The sequence below is a fragment of the Bactrocera latifrons genome, unplaced genomic scaffold, assembly GCF_001853355.1.
Source record: "Bactrocera latifrons isolate USDA-ARS-PBARC rearing strain unplaced genomic scaffold, ASM185335v1 scaffold_115, whole genome shotgun sequence".
Classification (NCBI taxonomy): domain Eukaryota; kingdom Metazoa; phylum Arthropoda; class Insecta; order Diptera; family Tephritidae; genus Bactrocera; species Bactrocera latifrons.
In genome coordinates, this window is record NW_017534575.1 from 102228 (window position 1) to 127074 (window position 24847).

Consider the following 24847-nt stretch of genomic DNA (forward strand, 5'->3'; position numbering starts at 1 on the left):
CTATGTAAGTAGGCGCCGCAAACAACGTTTCATAATACTTTTTGTTGTTGTGGCTTGCCTGTCTGGTCTACTGTCATGGCTGGATTCTAGTGATTTTGCAGACGTGGCTTGGCGTCTGTCTTGAAAAACTGTTATTTATAACTACAAAAAGGAAATTCGAAGTAATCACTGACAACAAGAAATTAATTACGAATAGTGGTTTCGCACTTCTGCCGTCCTCCCTCACCAGCATTCCCTTGAAATAGCAACTGCGCCTGCGTCAACTGCAGCGTCGGCTTTGACTTTGCAAAAGAGGGCTGATGAATGTTAACATTTGAAATACATACATACACATATACGCATGCATTTACTTAAGTGAATATGTGGTGCATGTGATGAAATGTTTATGGCAGCTTGTATTATGTCCCCATAATGACGTTTAGGGTACGATAATGACTGCTGTGTGAATATGACGCTGCAACGCTGCTTTGTGTGGGTGCTATGCGTGGCAAACAGCTGATGCCACCTTACAGCGTCACAAAAACATGAACATGTGGTTGAACAGCCTGAAAGTGCATCCATGATGCACATGCAGATGTTACGTACCATTTGCGGTTAAATAATAGCAGGTGTAAATCAGCTGCAAGTAATAACAATATTGATATTTTTCTGTGTTCCTCCTTATTTCATTTACCAAAGTGTATTTATAGCTGTTAAAACAATATTGTGAAAATATATGTATGCACTTGATTTCTTGTACTTTGTTATGTAATTACTGGTATTTATATTTAGGTTGTTTGTTAGTATTTTATCTTTGGTATTGACTGAAATAAATAAAATAAATATAATGTTGAATATAAATAAAACCACACATTTTAATCAATGTTAAAGAAAGAGGGTCGCAAATCTAAAGTTATTTATTCCACCTTATATTCAAGAAATCTCAATTAGAGCAATAATATCAATAAGAACTGCTATCTAATTCGAACTATTATTGTGAGGAAATAAATTTGATACATAACATATCTACTACAAGGCTGTCTGAAATTGTCATGTCGCTTACATTTTCCCGACAGAATGTTATTCTTCAACATACTGAGTCTTCCAACTTTTTAATACCATTTTGAGTTACAATTTCTTTTCTGTGAATATGATAATGACTTTTTAGTAAGGAAGGTTAAGAAAATAGGTTGTGATGGTCAGAGGCCAAGTTAGTTAGAGATAAAAATACCGTTCCATACTGGCAAAGCGTATTGAGCCAGCCCAGAGATTTTAAGGGCGGTTGATTCGTCTGGTTCATAGAAGGTACGGCAATCGAAATGTTTCATCCTAAGTAAGGCTGAACAATGGAAGAAAAAGTGTCTAGATTTTCCCACCTAATTTTCCTCTAAGAGACTTTGACAAGTTGCCTTCTCCAAAATTATTAGTCTAACCTCGTGAGTGTGTTAGGTAGTTAAATAGACCTCTAAGAGTACTCTGGGTAAGAAAGATTTCGCAATCGCACATGTGCTGATTTCCTCAAGGTTGCTAAGCTCGCGCAAGGACCATAGATCCTGGTCATATATAACTTATCAAGCCGCTTACGAATAGTGGTTTCGCTTCACTCAGAGCCTCAATAATATTGGGTGGTCGAAAAACTCTTTTCGTATTTCTAATCAGATTTTAACTTTTTTTATATTTATAATAATAAATAAATAATGAAATATGTATCCTTTTGGTCGCCCACTTTCTGCAATTTTTCCGCTAGATACATTATTCAATCAGTGTAAAACTTTCATCAAAATTTCGAAATTTCCAGAACGGTAGCGGACGAATAATTTTTGTGCTACACGAACTGATACGAACTGATCTCCGTACACTTCACAAATTTCATTGGTGGCTTGCGTGGCATTCTCGCTTTTTTTTTTACAAATTCAAAATATAGCGATTTCTTCATTATTTTCATTAATTTTTGAACTGCTGTAACTTTATTTCAACTTCCCCGAATTTAATTTTAAGTATTAATATTAATTAAGCGAAGCTTAAAATCTCACCGTTCTCACACTATATGGTATGACACAATGTCATTGGTAGCTCTAGAGTTATACGACTCCGACGGCATCTACTGACAAAATACGAAAAGACTTTGTCGACTAGGAATATTAGTGAAGTACGTAATATTTTTCCATTCAAAAATAATTTGACCAAACAATGGTTTACTTAAAATAAATTATGAATTCCTTAACAATAATGCCATATAATAATTCATAGAAATTTATGCCAGTTTTTAACCTTGAATTTCCCAACAGGAAAACAACAACCTTTTGCAAAGCTTCACTGAAATCCTACTACTTTTTTGGTTGCCTAGCGTTTTCTCTATCTCAGTGTTATCTTTATTATCTAATTGTCACATCTCGAAATTTCATTCTACCAATTTTCCAATACGAAGAAAAGCATTAACCAAGCAATCACATAATGCTTTAAATACTCAGCCTTCTAACTACAAAAATCCTGTAAATTGTGTGTATATAACATGCTGAGTCTAACATTGTAATAATTAGTAAACAAAATATTTACATATGTTTAAAACTCCTACACCTGATAAAAATACCTAGCATTCGGCGCATTTACACATTAGCATTATACGCCTTCACAGATACCATATGCATATTCAAATGTTTATTGTATGTACATAATGTACATACATACTCTATTTGATTAGACTACCAGAGACGTTGGTAAAATTTTAACTGTAGTGACTGAAAGGCTTACATTTAACTCTTTCGCGTAAGAGCTACTGCTGTTTTAACAACTTTCTATACATTTCTATTTCCCATGTACTTATACCCTTATTTTTAAATTATTGTACTTTTTTTAGTTTGACTATGGCTCTGAATTTAAGAATGTTTATCAGTCATTATTATAAATTTAAATTAATGACTAATAAAATTCCCCATTCAAAGTGTTTTTCTCAAATGTTCGCACAATTTCAATCGAAAAACGTTGTCAAAATTAAGGGAATAATATTAAAAGTATATTGTATTAGGTAGATAATTCAGCTGAAATTTGAGTTGGTAGATATATGTACGACCACTAATAAACTACTATTATTGGATACTTCACTAAGTAATTTCCTTTGATGACAACAGCTTATTTTATTGAAGCTATCTTATCACTTAATATTTTTAACGTTATATAATAGTTTGTCAAAAAAGTCTTGCGGTATTTTTATTGAATTTTTTCAATTTTCAATTTTCAATTGCTCATAAAATGTTTTTCGATGACTCATGCCCAGCTCTTGACCGATGCTACGGCTGCTACTATGCCGGTCTCTTTCGACCAATTCAGCGATTTTATCGCAATTTTCGACGACAGGCCTTCCGGAGCGTGACGCATCTTCGACCACCTCTACAGCAGAACGAAAACGTTGAAACCATCGTTGCGCGGTGGAAATGGATACTGTATCGGGTCCATAAACTGCACAAATTTTATTGGCGGCTTGAGATGCATTTTTCCCTTTATCGTAGGGGTACATGTTTTCGAATGAAACGACAATCAATCTAACACGTGTTAGCGCGTGAAATGGGCTTTCCAAAAAGATATAGCATGACTCGATTCGACGAATAAAACTACGCACTCTCAGCGCCCACAAGCGAAAATACCACAAGACTTTTTTGACAACGTAATATTTGCACAGCTGATATAGTAGTAAGATTTGTTTGTAAAATTTTTTCTTAAATTTCTCCTGAAAGGATTCTTGAACCCGATGTGGATAAGTTAAAGTCGCTGGTCGATGCAGATTTCGGTTAAATTAAATTTGTCTAAAGCGACCGTTCACAAGCAAATGAAACTCTGGCATTAATTTCGGATCTTGACATATGGGTTCCTCATGTTCTAACAGAACAAGATTTGCTTCGTCGCGTTAACGACCTTGATTTGCTTATCAAATGTCAAAGACTGGCGACGGAAAGTGGGTTGTTTACAAGAATGTAATGCGCAAGAGATAATTGTATAAAAAAGATGAACCAGTTCAAACTACTTTGACGGCAATTAGTCACCAAAAAAAGGTTTTGTTGTCTGTTTGATGAGTTTTCAAAATAATCCTTTATTTTGAGCTTTTGCAAGACAATACCACAATTAATTCTGAATTGTATTGTGATCAGCTGGACAAATTGAGTGACGCATTCAAACGAAGAAGAAATTGATCAATAGAAACGGTATAGTGTTCAACCAGAATAATGCGAGACCTTATACAAGTTTGGGTTTAAAAAAAAAACTTTTGTAGCTTGAGTGGGATGTGCTACCCCACCACACCATATTCTATAAACTTGACACCTTCGGACTATTACTTGTTCCGGTCTCTGCAAAGTTTTTTCAATGAGAGAATTTTTACCTCAAATCAGGACATCAAAAACCACTTGAACAGTTGTTTTCCCGAAATAATCAAACATTTTGTTAGTGTGGAACCAATTTTCAACTTAAAGATGGTAAAAAGTATTGAATTCAAATGGAGAATATATAATTTCATAAAATGTTTTACATGTGGTACAATTTACCATCATATTTGACCCAGACTGACAAAAAAACTACAATTCACTTTACAACTTTATTATCGCCTTCAAACTTGGCTTCTTTTGACTCAATAAAAGCCATAATATAACATCGGCTAGAATTATGATTTCCTTCAGCGAAAGGTGTTTTCAGCTTCGACTCAATTTTGGAGGGGTATTCGCCAGTTTGTTGGATAACGTCGACGTCAATAATCATGAATCCACTTGGTAATCAGTAATGATGCGTTTGATGAATGTAGGGTCCTTAGCTACATTGTCAAGTATCTGTTTTGCGATTTCTACTCGACGTCGTTTTTGCTGAAGATTCAGAACTTTTGATACGAGTCTAGCTTTGACACATTTCATACTTAAAACTTTAATGAAAATGTACTAGACTTGCTTCATTAGAAATATAAATTCGTTCGACTCCTCCGTTCTCCAAGTTAGCGCCGCCACTGTATGTAATTTCGGCAGGATTACATTCTTAAATTTCGTAAACAACTTTCACTTACCGAATTACAAGCAAGTCTCATCACTCACTTCAATACACCCACAACGATAACGGTAAAAAAAAAACCTATGAAAAATAGATTTACATGCAGCATATGTGTTTAATAGGGAGTTACATGTTGTAAAGAGCCTTTGAGGCTTCCTATGACGCAAAACAAGGCAAACCTGTTAAGTTCAACCGCCCACTTTCCGTATCAGCGCTTCACATATTCAGCAGCTTCAAGTTTTGCTTGATTTTGCATTTTAATGTATTTTTGGCTTCACCCACAACACATACACACACAGTCATACATATATATATATTGCACATAACAATTAATAAACTTCCTCCGCAGTCTTCATGGCATCTCGCCTCCAGCCACATATGTTATTAACATCAACAACATCACCAAGTAAATTGAACAATGCCTGCAGGCGTTATTAAAAATTTTCAATTCCAAATATTCACTTGTACGATTAGCAGGCAGTAATTGATTGAAAGTGTGTTAGTTGGTTGAGAAACTTGTTTCCTTGGCACCTGGAAGACTTTCAATCCTCAATCCGCAAGTGTGACGCGCAAAGTGTGCCGTGTTTTGGTGTGTAAAAACCTGCTCTTGTGTTGATTTTATCTATTGTGCCATTGGCTGCAAACTTTTGTTTAAGTTTTAGTTTATGATCAACAGGTGCTATATATAATATATAATGTCAAACTTTTTCTTGTAAATAGCTAATTGTAATATTTTCACTTACATTTCGGAATCTTTTTCACCCATTGTCGTCTGGGTGTTTGAAATTTTTATTGTAATTTAGTGATAATTAGGTGGAGAATAAACATATAAATGAATAAACGATTGTAATGATTCCAGAAGCGCAGTACTAATTTTAATGAACCGAAAGTAAATTTTTTTTTGGGTTTTCGTTAAAAAAACAGTCGCATTTACGTAACCGAAAGGTCGGGTTTTTTATCTGAATAAAAATTAGTAACAACCAAACTATAACCTCAAATTTAACGCTTGTTAATTACGCAATTAATTCCCTAGAATACATGTAATCGAAAAGTATATATTGGGCAGTCAAAATAGTATTTTCGCATTTTTATAATTAACTCCAACTTATTTTTTTTATATTTATAATGAACAATAATAAACAAAACAGTAACATTTTGATCAATCACTTTTTGTAATTTTTCCGCTAGAGAATATATTTCATCACTGTAAAACTTTCATTAGTGTAAATCAAAATTTCTAGAACGGAAACGAGCGAACCATTGTTGTGATACACGAAGTGATATAGAATCGTCTCCGTAAACTTCACAAATTTCACTGGTGACTCGTGTGGCATTCTTCCTTTATTTACACAAAAATTTCAAAATATAATTATAAATAATCTTCATATTTTCACTTTTTTCAACTAACCCGAATTTAATTTTTTTTGTTAAATGAGGCTTAAAATCTCACCTTTCCAACACTATATGGTCTGACACAATACACGATGGAGGTATACGACTGCAAAGACATCTATTGATAAAATACGAAAAAACTTTTACCACAAACTTTTGCTACCCAATATTTACAAACACGTCTATATTCTCTATTATCTGTGTTATCTGAAAATGTTAGTACAATTAAATCTTCAACTTTTTATTTTTTCCCGACCTCGTATCTTTCAAAATGGCCAGAGGCCAGAGGTCATCCAACATTCGGTTAGTTTCCAGTTTGAGCCTGATATTTTGATTGAGCAGGATGTTTTATCATCGGATTTGGAATCCAGGATTGTTCAAAGGAATAGATATAATGTGGAATTATTGAAATAAATTTCAGTGCGAATTTCTATTACATCCACCCCTCTTTCACATGGACCCACAAAAATCCTGCACTCTAAATTAAGTGCTGTGTAGTGTCCAGCCCATGTTACAAAACCGGCAGTTTGCCCAAAAAGCTATAGTCATGCTGAACAGGGTATTCTTGAGTAAATAATGCCCAGTGTAAAATGCAATTTCTCTTCTTCCTTATTAGCATAGAAACTTTCCCTCGAAAACTCGTAACGTCGACTTATTGGATGTTGTCATCATCCATGCCTCTGCACCATATTGCTGGGAATAATGAGTGACTCATAGAGTCAGGTTTTTTTCGTCGAAAGAAGACTTTACTTCTCAATTGTCTACTCAGTTCGAAGTGACACCTGTTGGCAAGAGTTATTCTCAATACCATTCCCTGCGCACTCTCTCAAGTTCCTCAACCAGTTCGTTCATGGCTAAATCTTTATGAACCAGCATTGAAATTAGGTGTTCTCGGTTGCAGTCGGATAATTGAACTGCGTGCCTATGCGTTCAACACACTTCTGACATGACAACATTTCCAACTCTACGGATTCTTTAGCTGCTATGAACACCTCCTGGTACTGCATTAAATACTTTTAGAGCTGATTTTCTGTATCCATTCGGTCAGAATATTCCATTGAGCACATCCAGCCTGTACCAATGCTTATAAAAAATTTCCGAATGACCTTTAATCTAACATCCTGCCTTTTAAGATATTAACTTTGTTCGTGGGATGTGAGGAGTGAGTTTACTTTAGATATCAAGGCTGATATTGTTTTCATTCTTTATGCTGGTTTCAAGATAGTCGAAATTGCCGAAATCTTTAACCATTTACAATGAAGTGTTTCTTTATCTAAGTTATAAAATATGTAACTGATTGTATTATTGTGTATATGATTAAACTCTATTTATTTTTTACCAAAACAATTTTATAAATGTATAAGTTTTATGGAAGAACCAAATTCAAACATTGTGTTATATGGGTAATAACTTCTCTCGTTGTCTAAAGCGGTTGTCTAAAGCGATAAAGGTTATGGTTTTTGATGCGTGGTTAATAGCTGCCAAACAAAAAGAGTTCAGTTCAGTTCTGATAAGGCGATAAGTACACCTTTATGGTTGTTGGAGGGGTTTTCTACTAAAGTAGGCTTAAAGGCTAAACTTTGTCTCTTTCTATATCTGTTTTATTGTAAAACAAACCTTTTTCTGTATTTATTCAGCACATTTGAGTTCGACTGTCTGCATTTATACAAGCGATTCTTTGGGTGAGACTATGGAGCAAATGTTGCTATGCTGATATCTTATCATGCAGAGCAAAAATACAAAAATCCCATAATGCAGCAAGTGGCGACAATTGTCAATCACTCGATATCATATCGTACTTATACCATACATACATATGTACGTAAATGTAAATGTGTAAATAACATACATACATTCGCACATTTAATATTATCGCTCGTCGTTCTTGTCCACAATTCACCTCGGGAGGTGCTCTTTCAAGTGGTGCAACCTCAATGCCGAGGGTAATGTTTATGGCAGTCCAAAAGTGGTTTCGTCTCGTTCAGGCAATTGTTTTAGAAAAAATAACAAACGATAATAGTTAATATCGTGTTTTTGTTTTTTTATGAAAATATTTTTTGTTTTCATTTGTTGAATAATGTAATAAAATATATTTTATAAATTCTGAATCAACAAGAAGTATTACGTACCTAATTGAGTGCAACTTTTTGGCTTTTATCGACTTTATGAGAGTGCCATTAAAACTGTGCATTAATAGGTGGCTTATCTGGGCTCATAAGATCTAATTATTATTATGGCGTGAACAATAACACAATTGATTGAGACGTACGGGTTTTTTCAAGTGCAGTAACATTTTAATTTCCATACACAATGGGCCATAAATCAAAGTGATGAGTGGATAATTTATTTATTTTTTATTAACAAATTACAACCTGCAATTTTGTCCTAGAATGCGTGCATATTTTAATTTTTTTTAACTCACATTCTGATCTCATTCCGTTTGAGCTCCGTTCTTGAATCAGCGGTAGTGTTGCCAGCTTTGATTATACATAATTTGATTTACATTTTATTTTTCTTATTATTTTAATTCTATTAGCTTTCTGTAGATATTTAACAATAATACGTGTTATCAAAATACCACCTTGCCGATCAGCCGTCTGTTCTGAGCTTGTTTGAGTTGAGTTGAGCTGTTGTCGAAAATTATTGTTTTGTGTTTCTTTATTAATTTTTTTCCAGTAAAACACTGACCATTCCATATTGTATTCGGACAGAATAAAAACTCTCGATCGTTGCTTTGAGGTTGTATCATACTTTGCATTATGTATTAACACAGAAGTTGTTTCGTAATTGCACCATCCTTCCCTTATTTATTCGGATTGCATTCTGCAAAATTCCTTAGGTGGATGATTTGTCCATCGTTTTACTTTTTCAACCAAGTCAGCTCGGTATTTTTCTATTAAGAAATTCAAAAGTTCATATCGGGGAGACAAATACCAAAAGTTAAATATTATATTACGAATCGTACTAAATTTTATCCAAAATACGCTCCCAGATAACTTTGGGGAAATTCGAAACGCTTTAACATCTAATTGTAAAATTAATTGCATTTAGTTCTTAAATTTATTTAACATATTGTTTTAAAACATATTTTTTGACATAACTGATGTAGTTCAGGAACGATTTTTTCAAAGCGTTTTCTTTTCCAGAAAATATTTTTAGAATGCAAGAGCTTTCTCAAGAATAACTGCGCCACTGTTATTTATTGCATAACAATTTAGTACGGCTTTATTTTTTAGTAGCCAATAAATAATCTGTGGAGTAATTCCGATTAACTTTGTATTTAATTCTTAATACATACAATAGTCGTACATAGTACATGTATACTTATATATTTTTATATGTATATTATATATGGGATAAATAAATTCTAACTAAACTCAGCATAATGCAAAATATTTAGTGATTTTTTGACGGTAATATGGCTACAAATATCAACTTCTGCTGGCAACACTTGAATACTCCACTCACTTATAACTGAACCGGTTTCATAACTGAAGTTAGTTGCTCTCTAATGAAGCTCAGCACAAACAATAACGACTAGCTTTACGAAGCAAAAAGAAACAAGTTGAATGCATGCTTCCATACAAATATATAGACAATGTATGTGCATTTACATACATACATATGTATTTTTGTATACCTAAGAATGTGCAAAATGAAACAAAGCTGTTTCTTTTAAGCTCTTTCCGCACTCTGCCAAGCACATTTAGCGCTCTCAGCATCTGGTTCTTGTTGCATTCAATTCAGTGATTTTTCGACAATTACAAGAAAAGCATACCCAAGGCTTTTCGTTATATTTATATTCTTTTCGTTTAGCAAATAGTATATTCTAAATCCTATAAATAATTCAGTGCGTGGCTCTTTTCGTTTTCGATATTGGTTGTTGTGACGAAATTGATAACTTTAATGTGTTTAATTGCATTAAAACCGCTTAATTATTGACCCGCTGACAGTCGTTTCGTTTTCTATGACTTCAAATTTTTTCGCTCTCAATATTTGCCACTCTCAGCGGCAGCAGCCCTGCTAAACGACTGCTAATATTGTGCATACATATTTACCTCTATTACTTTGTACTTTTGCATACAATCGACCTTCTGTGTTATTGTTCGCGTTACTTGTTTTTTTTTTTGTGTCTGCACGTCAACCCGTCTACGTATCATATCGCATTCGTCTGATACTTTTTTGACTTCGTTGCCCGGGTAGTGATAAACATTTTTAGTAAGTGTACCTATTTACTTGTGACCCAGACGAAATTGCAGAATAAATTCGATAGCGATGGCTGATGTACGAAGACGTCAACGAGCTAAATGTAAGCAAATCATATTATTTTAAGCAATTATTTAATTATTTGTATACAATACAACTGAGACCTTGAATAGTAATATACGTGTATAGATATTACTACAATGTTTCCTTTTCAAAATAATCGCCAAGCATCCTATTGCTTACACATAATTTTCTTTCATTGCTATACCATTTGACCATCGATGCAGTGAATTCCAAACAAATTTTATAATTTCTTTGTAAATAATATGTTTTTATTCGAAAATCAAAAATATTCATTATTTCAAAGAAGAAATAAACAAGGTAAATATAATTTCCACTGAAAAGATCGGTGCAGCCCTTCTAATTTTCATGCATTAAGTGATATTTTGGATAAACTATTATAACAAGATATTAGAACATCTATTAATCCTAAATTTTCTCATATTACAATTTTTTCTGAAATGGAGTTCAATATCAAACAGTCAGTCAAAGAGTAGTTTTTGAACAGTCGGTTTCTGAGTAGCTTTGTGAGGGCTGTAGCTTCCTTAAAAGAGTATTTTTTGAACAGTTGGTTTCCCAAGTAGCTATATGTACTCCTCTAAAGCGCACGCTCAAGGACCTTAAAAATATAAATACAAGTTATTAGAATCTTGTCAGAAGCATGCCATTATCAGAGACATTCTGAAGTTCACAGGTTCGTTTATTTGATATTTGGCTTTCCTTTAAATCTAACAGTGATTGCTTCACTTCATTGCCTTTCGATATGTATACACTTGGTACTTTTAAACACCAGCGCATATCAATTGAGATTTTGAAAACGACTTAATTTGCAAAGTTTGTTTCATTGAATTGCAAAAGTCATAAGAAAATTTTCTCATAAGAAAGACAATTAAAAACTCATACTTTCTTTTAGGCATCTAAGAATCTATTTTTCAGACTACCAAGCGAAAAACAAAAAAAATATTTATAAACATCGTAGTTATGTAAATAACAGGCCGATTTAAAACCACCATAATAAAACACATTTTCGTTTTTTTTTTATTTAACATAGTTTCCTTCAATTGTGATATACTGATTAATGTGACCCTCCAACTTTTCAATACCGTTTTTGGAGTACGATTTGTCCTATTCTTGATAGTAGGTGGCAGTTTCAGCGATCCCTTCCTCATTCAACGAAAATTTCTTCCCACCGAGCTTTTTTGTGAGATATGACAATAGGGGGCAGATCTGGAGAATACGCTGAATGCGGAAGCGATTCCAAGTCAAATAACGCTATGCAATAGGCGTTGTTGATAGTTCTTTTTTTTTTCAAGATAGTTAATAAATTATTTTAATCGGATCGCAAAAATCAGACGCTATAACCTTGTCAGCTGAAAATTGCGTTAAACCTTGCCAGCCGACTGCGGCGTTTTTCAACGCTTTGGAGCGGGTTCACTGTGTACAGCCCACTGGAATGATTGTCGATTGAATTTCGGAGTATAATGATGCATATCAATCCTTGATGATTGAGTTTCCTGAGGCAGTATCCGTAAATTCGCCATCAAGCCAAGTTTTTGCTTCAACTGTATATTTACCTTCCAAAAGTAATATTTTATCAACACGCGAAATTTCTTTTTATTCACGCTTTTCATAATAACAAAAGTTGTTTCACTTTTCACTTAATTCACAAACTAATGATCTGACATCTGTCAAATGGTATACATGTGCCTTTTTAGGTTAGGGCTAACTAAAAATCATATGTAGCGCCATCAGGGACTTTCAATTCAGCTGTTTCATTTGCAGAAACTAGAGGTTACTTTTTTATTAGGTTATAAGCCGTTTGCATTATGAAGGAGAGAGAGTCAGAAATCGTTTATTTGAGTTAAAAGAATCGTTAGAAATTAAGAGAATAATTAATTTGATTTGCATTTTAAAAATTTCAGAATTTGTTATGTTTTCTTAAGAAGCTATTAAAGCAAAAATTTTCGTTTAAATTTTTTTTAAATAAATATATATTTATTCACCTACCTGTGCCCAAAAAGTAAAGTGACATTGCATTTATTTTGAAAATTCTTTATTTATTCTTCCAAATCAATTTCATCCCCTTCAAAGTAATCCCCAATAGATGTAGTACATTATGCCAACGGATTTTCCAATTAATTTTGTAATATCTGGTTGTAGTGTCACTTTCCGGGATGGCCTTCAGTTCCGTCTTCGCTGTGGCTTGAATCTCTTCTATCCTATAAAAACGGTGTCCCCGGAGCGGCTTTTGAGCTTGGTGAACAGCCAGAAGTCGGCGCCAGATCAGGTGAATACGGTGGTTGCGGAACGGTATGGGTTGAGTTTTTGACGAAATGATCATTTAATACAAATTCTTTGCTCAACAAATATCGTCATCGCAAAACTTCTCTCACTTTTAGCAGCTCACAAAACGACACGTATCTGAAACACTATTGAATATTTTGACATGAAATTTGACATAAATGTGTCAGTCGCATAATAACCTAAATAAAAAGTAATTCTCCAAATTCTTCGACGCGCGTAGTTTAAATTCAAATGTCACCTTATTTTTTGGACACAGGTACATAGTAAGAAAAGTTCTCCATTGCTGCAGTGATTAATAACTCTTGAAAAAACAAAATTATCTACCAAAAGTAATTTGTAATTGTCCCTATCTATGATTGAAAAAGCGAAAAATCGACAAAATGGCGGCGTTAACAAAAATTATTAAAATGGTTTTTTTTAGAAAAACGCTTTTAAAGATATACCGATGAAGCTGATAGAGCTGACTAAATTGACGATTACACTTTAGAAGGCTGTAAGTCAAAAGTATTTGAGATATCGATTTACAACAGAATTAAGAAAAACAAAAAATTGTTTTTTTTTAATTCCCACTCATAAGGATTTATAACTACAAAATCTATCTCTCATATAGGACACAAATATATAACCTAATTTTTGGTCATCTTCATTTAAATTTTATTGTGTCACTGACGTTAGGTCCTTGAAATCCCTATTGCAATGATTACGCAGTCATTGAAATTGTTAAGCACGTGAAAACTTTATAAACAAATTAAAAGAAGATTACAGATATTGATTAATTTTGCTGGCCTTAACTGACCAACGGTATTTGAAATTTCAACTCAATTGATTAATAATCTAAAAATTAATTTCTTGAAAGAGAAACTTTCAGTGAAGTGAAAATAAATATGTATATATATAATATATGAAGTATATTAAACTCAGTTCAAATTACTGCTTATCTTAAAAGAGGGTAGCTTTTATTACAAAATGTAGTAAGTGTACTCCCACATATTGCCTGCAATGAACTTAAAGTTACTTAACATATTTGACACGTAAACATGAAGTAATAAGCAATGGTAATTAGAAGCTAATCATCTTATTGGAAAACACATAACTTATGCAACAAAAGAATTATTCAATCTCAGGCAGTTGAGATCAAATGTGAATATCTTTAATAAGCGGCCAAGAATCTATACAACTCCATTATTCTTATACTCTTGCAACATGTTGCTACAGAGAAAAATAGTTTTGTTCACCTAATAGTTGTTTGTATCATATAAAACTAATCGAGATAGTTTTATGGTTATATATATATTGATATTTATCATATATATATACAAGTATGTAGGGTAATATATATACATAAATGATCAGGCTGCCGATACGAGTTGAATTCCGATTGTCTGTCCGGCCGTTCGTGCACTTGAGTAAAACTTGAAATATCTTAATAAGTCTTGATACACATCTTCCTTGGCAAAAAAATTAAGGACGAGTTCGTTGATGGGCGTAATACAACCACTATCACGCTCTCAAATCCCCATTAATCAGAAACTTATAAAATGGAGCAAGTATGGTTTGAAACTATGTTAAAAGCGTATATATCTCCCAAGGCATTCATATACATGTACCCCAAATTTAAACAAGACATATMATTTCCACATTTCTGACGACAGAAAGAAATTTGGTTAAATCGGATTATAACCACGCCCACTATTCATATAACGATTTTGTTAGAAACTACTAAAACGCTATATGCGTCAGAGACATTAAATTTAACAGCAGTAGTCAAAATCGGACGATAGACGTGGCACCCCATTTAGGTAAAAATTCATATCTCTGAATCTACTCGATCGATTGTTAAAAGCGTATATATCTCCCAAGGCATTCATATACATGTACCCCAAATTTAAACAAGACATATCATTTCCACATTTCTGACGACAGAAAGAAATTTGGTTAAATCGGATTATAACCACGCCCACTATTCATATAACGATTTTGTTAGAAACTACTAAAACGCTATATGCGTCAGAGACATTAAATTTAACAGCAGTAGTCAAAATCGGACGATGGACGTGGCACCGCCCCCATTTAGGTAAAAATTCATATCTCTGAATCTACTCGATCGATTTTCGATATGTAATTTTTCTACATTACAATCTGAAAATGCGAATTCGGACAAAAACCACGCCTTCTTCGCAATTTGAAATTCCATCTGATTCTTTCACTTTCCAGTATTTAAATCAAGAACAATTCAAATTTATCCAGATAAAACTTTCCACAAATAGAGGACTCAAGTTATTTCATTTTACGCCCAAAAATTGTCGAATTCGGATTATACATTTTCATGAATCCAGACGCCAAATATTTGGAGCCCAGTGCTGACTTTTTTCGAAAATATCGGTCAATCTGTGTAATGAATTATTGAAATTTGGAAATCCCTTATGTCAAAATGCTGAACCTGATCAATACATCCCTTCGTCCCCATATATCTTATATAAAGATTTTGGAAATTCAAATTGATTTTTTATCCGCATTCGGTTACAACTGAACATAGGCCTTCCTTACTTCTTCTGTTCACGAGTTTTGACGTAAATATTTACATACATAGTAACATAAATAGTATTACATGTATTTTTAGATGTTATAAATTTTAGTTAAAGATTTCCCAGAAATTTCATGATTTGCGAGGGCATATAATTGTTAATTTATTCTAATTGCAGAGCAAAACAATGAAAAAAGTAATTTTATTGTACTTTAATATAAGGGAGTACTCATGATCTATGAAGGTGAATATCTGTCTTATATGGGTGATCACGCAAAGAGTTCGAAAAACTTCTCATTTGAAGGAGAATATACATAACTGTTTTCATATAAACTAAACTTGTTGGTTTCTTTTGCTCTTTTCTAACACTATTCTGAACAATTTAGCGAGAAAACGAATCGCTCTTTGGATAACATACAATTGCATCGAGGAGGCTTAAATTTAATGCAAATACATCGTAATCTAAACCCTTACCATGAATATTGAAGCTAAAGTCTAACTAAAAAAGCATGAATTATATTCAAATAATGCACTGTTCCGTAAAAGATAATTTTCGGAAAGGTATCCGAGTCTTTACGATTTAATTTTTTGTACTCTCGCAACAAAGTTGCTAAAGAGAGTATTATAGTTTTGTTCACATAACGGTTGTTTGTAAGTCCTAAAACTAAAAGAGTYAGATATAGGGTTATATATACCAAAGGGATCAGGGTGACGAGTAGAGTTGAAATCCGGATGTTTGTCTGTCCGTCCGCCCGTCTGTCCGTCCGTCCGTGCAAGCTGTAACTTGGGTAAAAATTGAGATATCATGATGAAACTTGGTACACGTATTTCTTGGCTCCATAAGAAGGTTAAGTTCGAATATGGGCAAAATCGACCCGCTGCCACGCCCACAAAATGGCGGAAACCGAAAACCTATAAAGTGTCATAACTAAGCCATAAATAAAGATATTAAAATGAAATTTGGCACAAAGGATCGCATTAGGGAGGGGCATATTTGGACGTAATTTTACGTCCTGCCTTACTTGTCCCTGCCTTACTTGTTTTATATTAATTTTGAAGAACAAACTAATATTACATACAAATTTCAAATTTCGCAAAGTCATCACATAGATCTAAGTTATCTCAAACCCCACGAAATTAAAAATACTTTTACAAGTTCTGTGTTAACATCACAGTGTATGCAATATCTCATAACTCACGATCTTAATCACTTCTAGCGTCACACGTGCTTACATCATAGGTACATATATGTACATCAGTCTCATCACTTATATTCTAGTGTAAGTGTATTCCGTCTTGTTTGTGCAAACATCAACAATTATAATGTATTTGTTTTCTATTTTTACAATAATTAATTGCACTTCATCAAGCAAATTATCCAAACAATTATATAATATCACACCAAATTGAGGAAAAAACGTTCAAAATTATAAAATACGTAGCATATTGTTTGATAGAAAATCTAAATGTGCAAATCTTTTAATATCGTCAGTAATTTCTCACATTTCTAATAACATATAGACAATCTATCGATGCATTTTTAGATCACTAGTTTCGAAGTGACGTTTTTGAAACGGATCAAACAAAAATTTCAAGAGAGAGGAGAATTAAGGGAGAGCCTAAAAAGGAGATCTTTTTTGGAAATAAATAAAAAATTACTGTATCAATTGTTTTTAAGTTTTATGTAAATGTCTTTAATGGGTTTTATGGGTTTCCTCCCGTAAAAACATCCATTTTTTAATTTTTTTTCGCATATAAAAAATGAAATATTTTGTTAGAATTTTTTATTGTTACAAACATACGCTGTAAACAAAGAAATTCTGAAATTTTAGGAAATAAATATTTTAAACTCGCTGACGCCATTCCGGTGATCCCTCGGAAAACGATGCACCTATGTTGGCAGGATAACTTTTTACAGGACCATCTAAAGTGAAAATATCCGAGTTTTATAAGGTATGTTCCTAAGTAAACAGGACATTAAAACAAAAACGGAACAAATGGCTTCTTCGGCAAAATCAATTTATTGTATTCAGTCTCCTTCTGTTCAACACAGCTTTTTGCACGGTCCAAAGGCATGTCGAATGAGTGTTGGCCGGTATGGTCGCCAGTATGCCGGTGCAAGCCTTTTGAATGGCCACTACGTCTGCATAACGTTTTCCTTTCATGGGCAAATGCATCTTTCTGAAAAGGAAGAAGTCGCACGGTACCATATCGGTTGATCGTCATTTATGTCCTCACGACCACTTTGAAAACGTTGAAACCACTCGTGCACTTTGCTCCGGGATAGGCAATCATCACCATAAACTTGTTTTATCAATTGAAATGTTTCGGTAAAAGTTTTACCAATTTTAAAACAAAATACCGAAAATACCGATAACTCAAGCATACTGACACTTAAAACGCAATAACTTCACTTCCAATCCGACATTTCCATAATCGACATATAGATGGCGCCACCACGGGCGCTAGATTGAAAAAGTCAAAAAGTTTACTTTGGAACGTACTTTTTAGTTAACACCTTAACGGAGTGAAAAACTGAAAATTGGATTTTAGACAGACATTTTTACAAAAAGAAAATTAACTGAAAATTTCCCGAAACTTTTTTTTCAAATGGTTGTAATTGCAAAAAATTCCTTCGTACAAGGCTTTAAAAACTGTATCTCAAAGACATGTGTAAAATTTCATGAAGATTGGTTGAGTAGTTCTCGAGAAATCTTGTCAACAGACTTCACAAATTTGGGAAAAATGCGTTTAAAGACAGCGCACTTAGCCTACCTATCCTCGAGCGCACAAGTTTTCAAGCTGTATCTCCGAAATTATTACTCGGATCTACTTGAAATTTTAGGACAATATTCTAGAGGTGTTGTAGAATTTAATAAGATAATTTTTTTTGAAACCCGTAAATTCATGTAACCTTTTAAGAGTAAACTGATTGAGCTGATTAAACCGAGCGGCCACAAATTAGTAGACTGTAACTCGAAAACTTTTTGAGATACCGATTTAAGAATTTAGTACATTATTTTTAAAATGTAACCTATCGAGGGGACTTATTTATTATTATTATATTTATTTATAAATTTTTCTTAATTTTATTTTAAATTAATATTTCCATTATATCTTCTAATTCAAACCTCAGAACATTTCACTAAAATCAACAAATTTTTTCTCTAGAATTTCATTTAAAGAGTGTTAGGTGGTTTCTAGACAAAAACAAAATTTATTCCCTGACTAATTCAAAATGATCCACATTCATGTTATCTAATTCGTGTTATTATAGCTTTATAGTTACATGTACATATATACATACATATGTATGTGCATGCGAATTTTTTGCATATTTACACATTTATAGCACTCAGCTGATTTTGCTAATTGGCAGATAGACCGACTAACACACTGTGTCTGTCTTTGCAAAACAAAAATAATCCAAAAAAATCTACAACAGTCGTTTAAGTTCACTGTCACGGCTGAGTTTGGTGGTCGCAGTTGCCAATCATCATTTGCCTCTAAATAGTAATTAATTTCTTGTTTAGTTGTTGTTGCTATTTAAGACCGCAGATATTGTGCAAAGCTGCCTTTAACATAGATAAAAGCGGTATATACATACAGGCATGTGGGCATAATCGTGCACTGCCATCTACATATGTACATATGTATCTATGTACATATTCTGTTCCGTATATATGTATGTACATATGTGTATCGCTAACCTGTCTGAGGCGGCAGTTTCTAAGGCAAGTTTGCCTAAAATTAGTTGAAATGAACCATAAATTCTTATCCGTTTTATTAAAGCATCCATTGTACGACGATTGTCGGTTATGTATGTCATAAATTCATATCTTTTACATATTTATGTATGTGCATATGTTCATTTATTGTGATTTTACAATGTTTGTGGAGCATATGGTATGAATTGCGTTAGTCGCTTAGAGTCTAGTCGGCGGTGGCACATATTGAGATTTAAATGCTTGATTTTGAAGTTTTAAAATTATTTTTCTTATCCAAGAAAATTATAATTTGAACAATATCTTAAAGTAGAACAATGTCTTATAATAATAACTTTGAGCATAAACAATTTCTTCTTCACATATATAATTCTATGAATTGTATATACAAGCGTGATTCCTTTTTATCTGCGACGTCGTTTCAAGTATGGATTTCTTAAAAATATTTTATTTTGAGTCTTAATTAGTTTGTTTTTGAAAATAAATAATAACAAATAAAAAAACAATTTAATAGCTTAATGATGAATTCAGTAAATATGCAATTCTCTGTTTTGAACTAAGCAAATTACAGTGTTTACATTTTTTACCCCAAAAAAATTTAAATAGGATCCATAAAAAATACACATTTTTTCGGAAATTACTAGAACGTTAACCTTTCAATTAACTTCTTATTCTTTATTGACGCAGACACCGCTTATGCACTTTTAGCCGAGTTTACAATAGTGCACCAGTCGTTCTTCCTTTCGCTGTTTGGCGCAATTGGCAATGCGACATTCCAAGTGTAGCCAGGTCCTTCTCCACCTGGTCTTTCCAACGGAGTGGAGGTCTTCCTTTTCTTCAACTTATCCCGGCGAATACTGCCTCAAGCACTCTCAGAGCCGGAGTTTTTTCATCCATTCGGCGGACATGAACTTGTCAGCGTAGCCGCTGTATCAGTTTACACAGCCGTATTCGTTTCGCAGTGATACCAAATTCAGACCTAACGGTCTGATGACTGAAGCCACATTGATAACTTCCAATCAGTTTGATCTCCATACAACCTTATATGCGATGTTGAGGAAGCTTATCCCACGGTTGTGGGGATTGTGTGCTCTCCCTTTTTGTGAATTGGCCAGAGCACACTTAAATTCCAATTATCGGGCATGTTTTTGTCCAACTATATTCTACAAAGAAACGTATGCATACTCCTTATCAGTTCTTCGCCGCCGTGTTTGAATAGCTCGGCCGGCCATCTTTCGACCTCCGTTCGATTATTAAACAAACCATTAATTTATATAAATACGTTTTCACATATTTTATTACAAATAGTTATTAACGCTTTCAAAATAGACTTCTGCTAGCACTTTATCAAATTTTCTACACACTTGTTATGTGCGTCAGCTGGGATGGCCTTCGCTGTCTTCAGTGAATTTTTGTAATTTCTGATGGAGTTTCATTGCAATGTTAGAAGCCATTAACCGCATTCTAATGAGTAGATCCATACGAAATGTTGACATTCCTCGCACTGTTTCCCGGATGCTAAAAATTCCATTTGAATGTTTAGACTTTTTAAAAATAGTGAAAATTTAAATTTGGGAAAGTGGATAATACCAGACATAGACAAGTCCATAATGAAGACTCTCCAAAAATTTTAGCTGAATCGGTCTAGTAAAATCTGGAAAACGTGTTTATTGTTTTGAAAAAATGAGTTTCGAGAAGAACGCGTTTAAAATTATACTACCAGTCGAACCAGTTTGAAGGCCGCAAAATACCTACATACATACAGACATATGTATATAACCGAACATAATTTGAATTTTGAAACACTCTCTTGTAGACATATTTTTGAATAGTTAAACTTAGAAAATATAAAAAAATCGATTTTTATTTCTCAGCTAGAATAGCCCCTTAACTGATTTGAGCACTTAGCGTACTTGTATAAGTATGCGGTCATTCACAAGCATCACGTGCTGTTGCATCACACCCACGCCGCACTACAAACATGCATACGAGGTGTGTTCAAAAAGTATTGCGACTTTTGAATTTTGGCGGGTTACGTATATTTGAATTTCGAATTTTTTGTGGCGTTATGTTGATACTCATGTCTCTCACTTATGCCGACAAGCTCGGCCATTTTGAATGTTCATTTAATTGTTGACAGCTGCTTTTCGATTTTTACCTATTCAAAAAAATGGATCAAAGAACCTGTATCAAATTTTTTGTGAAAAACGAAATTAAGTGAGTGTCATACGGAGAAGCTACCTTGAACCGAAGCAACGTTTATCGGTGGTACAAAATGTTCTCAGAAGGCCGAGAAGGTGTAACAAAAATTGGCTTTTGCACCCCGATAACGCCCTTGCTCACACATCGTTGCTTGTGCGCGACTTTTTGGCCAAAAACAACACACTAATGATGCCGCAGCCCACCGTATTCCCCAGATCTGGCCCCCTGTGAATTTTCTTGTTCCCTAAACTGAAGAGGCCCATGAAAGGACGACGTTACACTTCTCTTGAGGAGATAAACACGGCATCGAAGGAGAAGATAAAAAAAATAATATTTCATGGGGATTACTTTGAAGGGGAAAAAATAGATATTCATGAATAAATAAATAAATTTTGAAAAACACAAAATTCGCGATACTTTTTGAACACACCTCGTATTTACTTACACTCATTTTCACAAACATAATCATATATTGTATTTTTAAGCCGGGCATTGGCCAGCAATAAAGCACCATGTGTTTGCGGAAACAGATCACTGAACCGGTACGTTGATGACACAGAATTAGGTTAAGCTGGTAGAGAACATGCTGATGGAGAACATGGGACACACAAAAACTTACATATGTACATGAGCACGTGTGAATGTACCAAACGATCAGCGTGCTTACGCGCTTAAAGCCAGTATCAAAAAAGAAGACGCGAAAGGTGTTTGCAGAAGCTGCTGAGCTCCAAGCGCCGCGAGAGTTAATAAAAGCGGCTTGCTTATATAAGTCATACATACATATACCAATAAGTATTTTTTATATTTTTATAAATTTATACATACAGTAGCGGACAAAAAAAGAAGACACCTTAGAAATGTGTGATTATTTGATTTTATTTAAAAATGTGGACTTATATAGTATAAAAAAAAATTACGTGAAACTTGATTTGTATAAGTATTCGAAACACAAATAAATAGTTTATTTTTAAATAAATACTTCTATTTTGTATTAGAAGCCGAAACAAAATATTTCCGATATTTCAATTTCTACTATGATACTTATAAAAAATGTTCTCAAAACCAAGCGCGATACAATAAAAACTAGTTTTTTTTTTTAATTAGTAGTTATAATAGAGACTCCGTTGGAAGGACCAAGTGGAGAAGGACCTGGCTTCGCGAAACGGCTGGCGCGCTGTTGTTAACTCGGCTATAATCGCGTAAGCGGTGTCTACGCCAGTAAAGAAGAAGTATAATAATGTCTTGATTTAATATTTAATGGCGCCTCCTTTGTTTTTTATCACGGTTTTTATTCGTTCGGGCATGGAGTAAACTAATGACTGTAAAATTTGTGCCAGTATACCGTTATACTAAATGTCTTCAATTATTCGGTCAAGTTCTGACAAAGTCCTTGGTCTCTTCTTGGTTATCCGCGCTTTCATGATGTGCCAAAGATTTTCTATGGGGTTTATATCAGGACTGTTCCCAGGCCAGTTCAGTGATAAAACACCCAACTCTGCTAAATATTTTGACCGTGTCTTTGAAAAACTTAAATGTTAATAAGGTTATATAATATAAAAAAAATTTTACTTACCGATTTGGCTCGATGGCATGGCGCAGAATCGTCCTGAAAAATGATGTTGTCCAAATAGGAAAAGTGATCTTCAATCGGTCTCGGGAAGGGACCAAGTTTTCCTGTAAGATCTGTTGGTATTTAATGGCGTTAATATTTCCATTAATCAAAGTCAAATGTCCATCATCATGATAGGAAAAACACCCCCAGATCATCCGACTCCCCCCCTCTGTCTGACGGTTTAGTCTTCGCATATTTCTGAAGGAAAGCATCCGCTAAAATTTATTTTACCACTAATTTCACGTATACTCAAGTTTTGCATTCGCAAAGCCAAAATTGTGGCTTTATCAACTTCAGTCAGTTGTGAACTTTTTTCACATTTCATTCCATTTGCAGTCATGTGTATACTCAGGAATATAAATAAAAGCGTTTTATTGCAGCTGAATAATGTACTTACTTACAAATACTTATCGTTTTAAAGTCACCACAACTATGTGTCTCGTTTTTTTGTCCGCTACTGTATATAAATATGTGTATTAGGGTAGGTCCAAAACGTTTTTTTCTTGCTACTCTGAAAAATGGGTTGTTAGACACTTCTAAGAAAATCTCTGCAAGTATGAGCATTTTTTTTTTTTGAGTATTTTTTCTAATTATCCAATATCGTTTCCAGCTACTTGAAAAATAAATAAATTTCCTGCAAAAGTAAAAGTTTTCCGATTATTTTTCCTTGAGTTATAAAATTCGTAAGAAAAAAATGCATTAAAATAATCGAACTTTAACCATTAATACCTTTTAAATACTTATGTTTACGAAAAATTCATAAAAGATCATTTTGTAGAGCATCAATTTCACGCAAGTTCCACAAAAATGAATTTTGTTTTCCAGTAGTTGGAAGCGAGATATGAATATTATTATCTAATGATAAGAAAAAATAGAAAACAGTAGGGTGGAAAACCTTTCCATTACAATTACAACCTTGCAGCTGGAAAGATTTTTTTGCGGTATTCGTATGTGTTTTTTTTATCCCACCCTAATGTGTACACTTATTGTTTCAAATAACTGAAACATTGAAACCAGATTACAAAAGCAGCTGTGAAAAATAAACAATAACAAAACATAAACAAAATATTGATTGGAAAAATATTATTGTCAAAATTCAAAACTTGAATACAGCGTATATTTGGTTAAACATTGAATAATAAAATGTGTTGAAAGAAAGAAGAAACCATATAAAAATAATAACAAATACCGGTACTCGCAGCAGCTCTTTCGTTAAGTAAATTTAACAAGCGCGACTTGAGACACTTTTTAGCTTGCGCCCACTGCACGCTACTCCACATTTAATTGAATATTGTCAGTCGGGCGTGCAATGTGTGATGCGACGGTTTAGAATTTTTTTACTGTTTAACGTGTTTAAAGGCTAAAACTGGTACAGCAGTTTGCCTTTGTCGCGTGCGCGAGTACTCACATTTTCGACTTTCGTCGAGCGATGTCAGCGTATTCGGTTTCGTACTCAGGCTGCAACACGTAATTGAAAATGAAATTATAAAAATTACTAGAATATTGAAACAAAGAATGATATACGTACTATAAATATAACAAACGCACCCACACACACACATGTGCAAATATTAAATAAAAAAGTATCAACTAAAAAGTATGAAATAGTAAAGAGTAAACAGCTGAAACACAAAAGTAATAAAAATTTATTGAAAGCGAGCAATACACATTATAAAAACACACAATCACACACACAAAACACGCACACTTGTACAAATGTAAGAAAAACACAGAAAAAAGTTAATAGTTAATGCACATTTGCTGGCTTGCGGTCTGGGTGTAAGTAAACGCGATCGACTAGTTATTGAAATATAACGT

At 33.6% G+C, this 24847-nt stretch overlaps 1 protein-coding gene across 2 annotated transcripts in view; it reads left to right on the forward strand.

Moving 5' to 3' along the window:
* Window positions 1–10121: 10121 nt before the first annotated feature.
* The window catches only part of LOC108976614 (solute carrier family 41 member 2), a 75174-nt gene continuing 60448 nt past the window's right edge, over window positions 10122–24847 (forward strand). The window contains exon 1 of one of the 2 annotated variants that reach the window (XM_018945852.1): window positions 10122–10705. In XM_018945852.1, the coding sequence (XP_018801397.1) occupies window positions 10672–10705 (34 nt within the window). In that variant the 5' untranslated portion in view covers window positions 10122–10671. Of the gene's footprint in view, window positions 10706–24480; window positions 24809–24847 lie in introns of those variants that run through there. The other variant, XM_018945843.1, reaches the window with a different exon arrangement.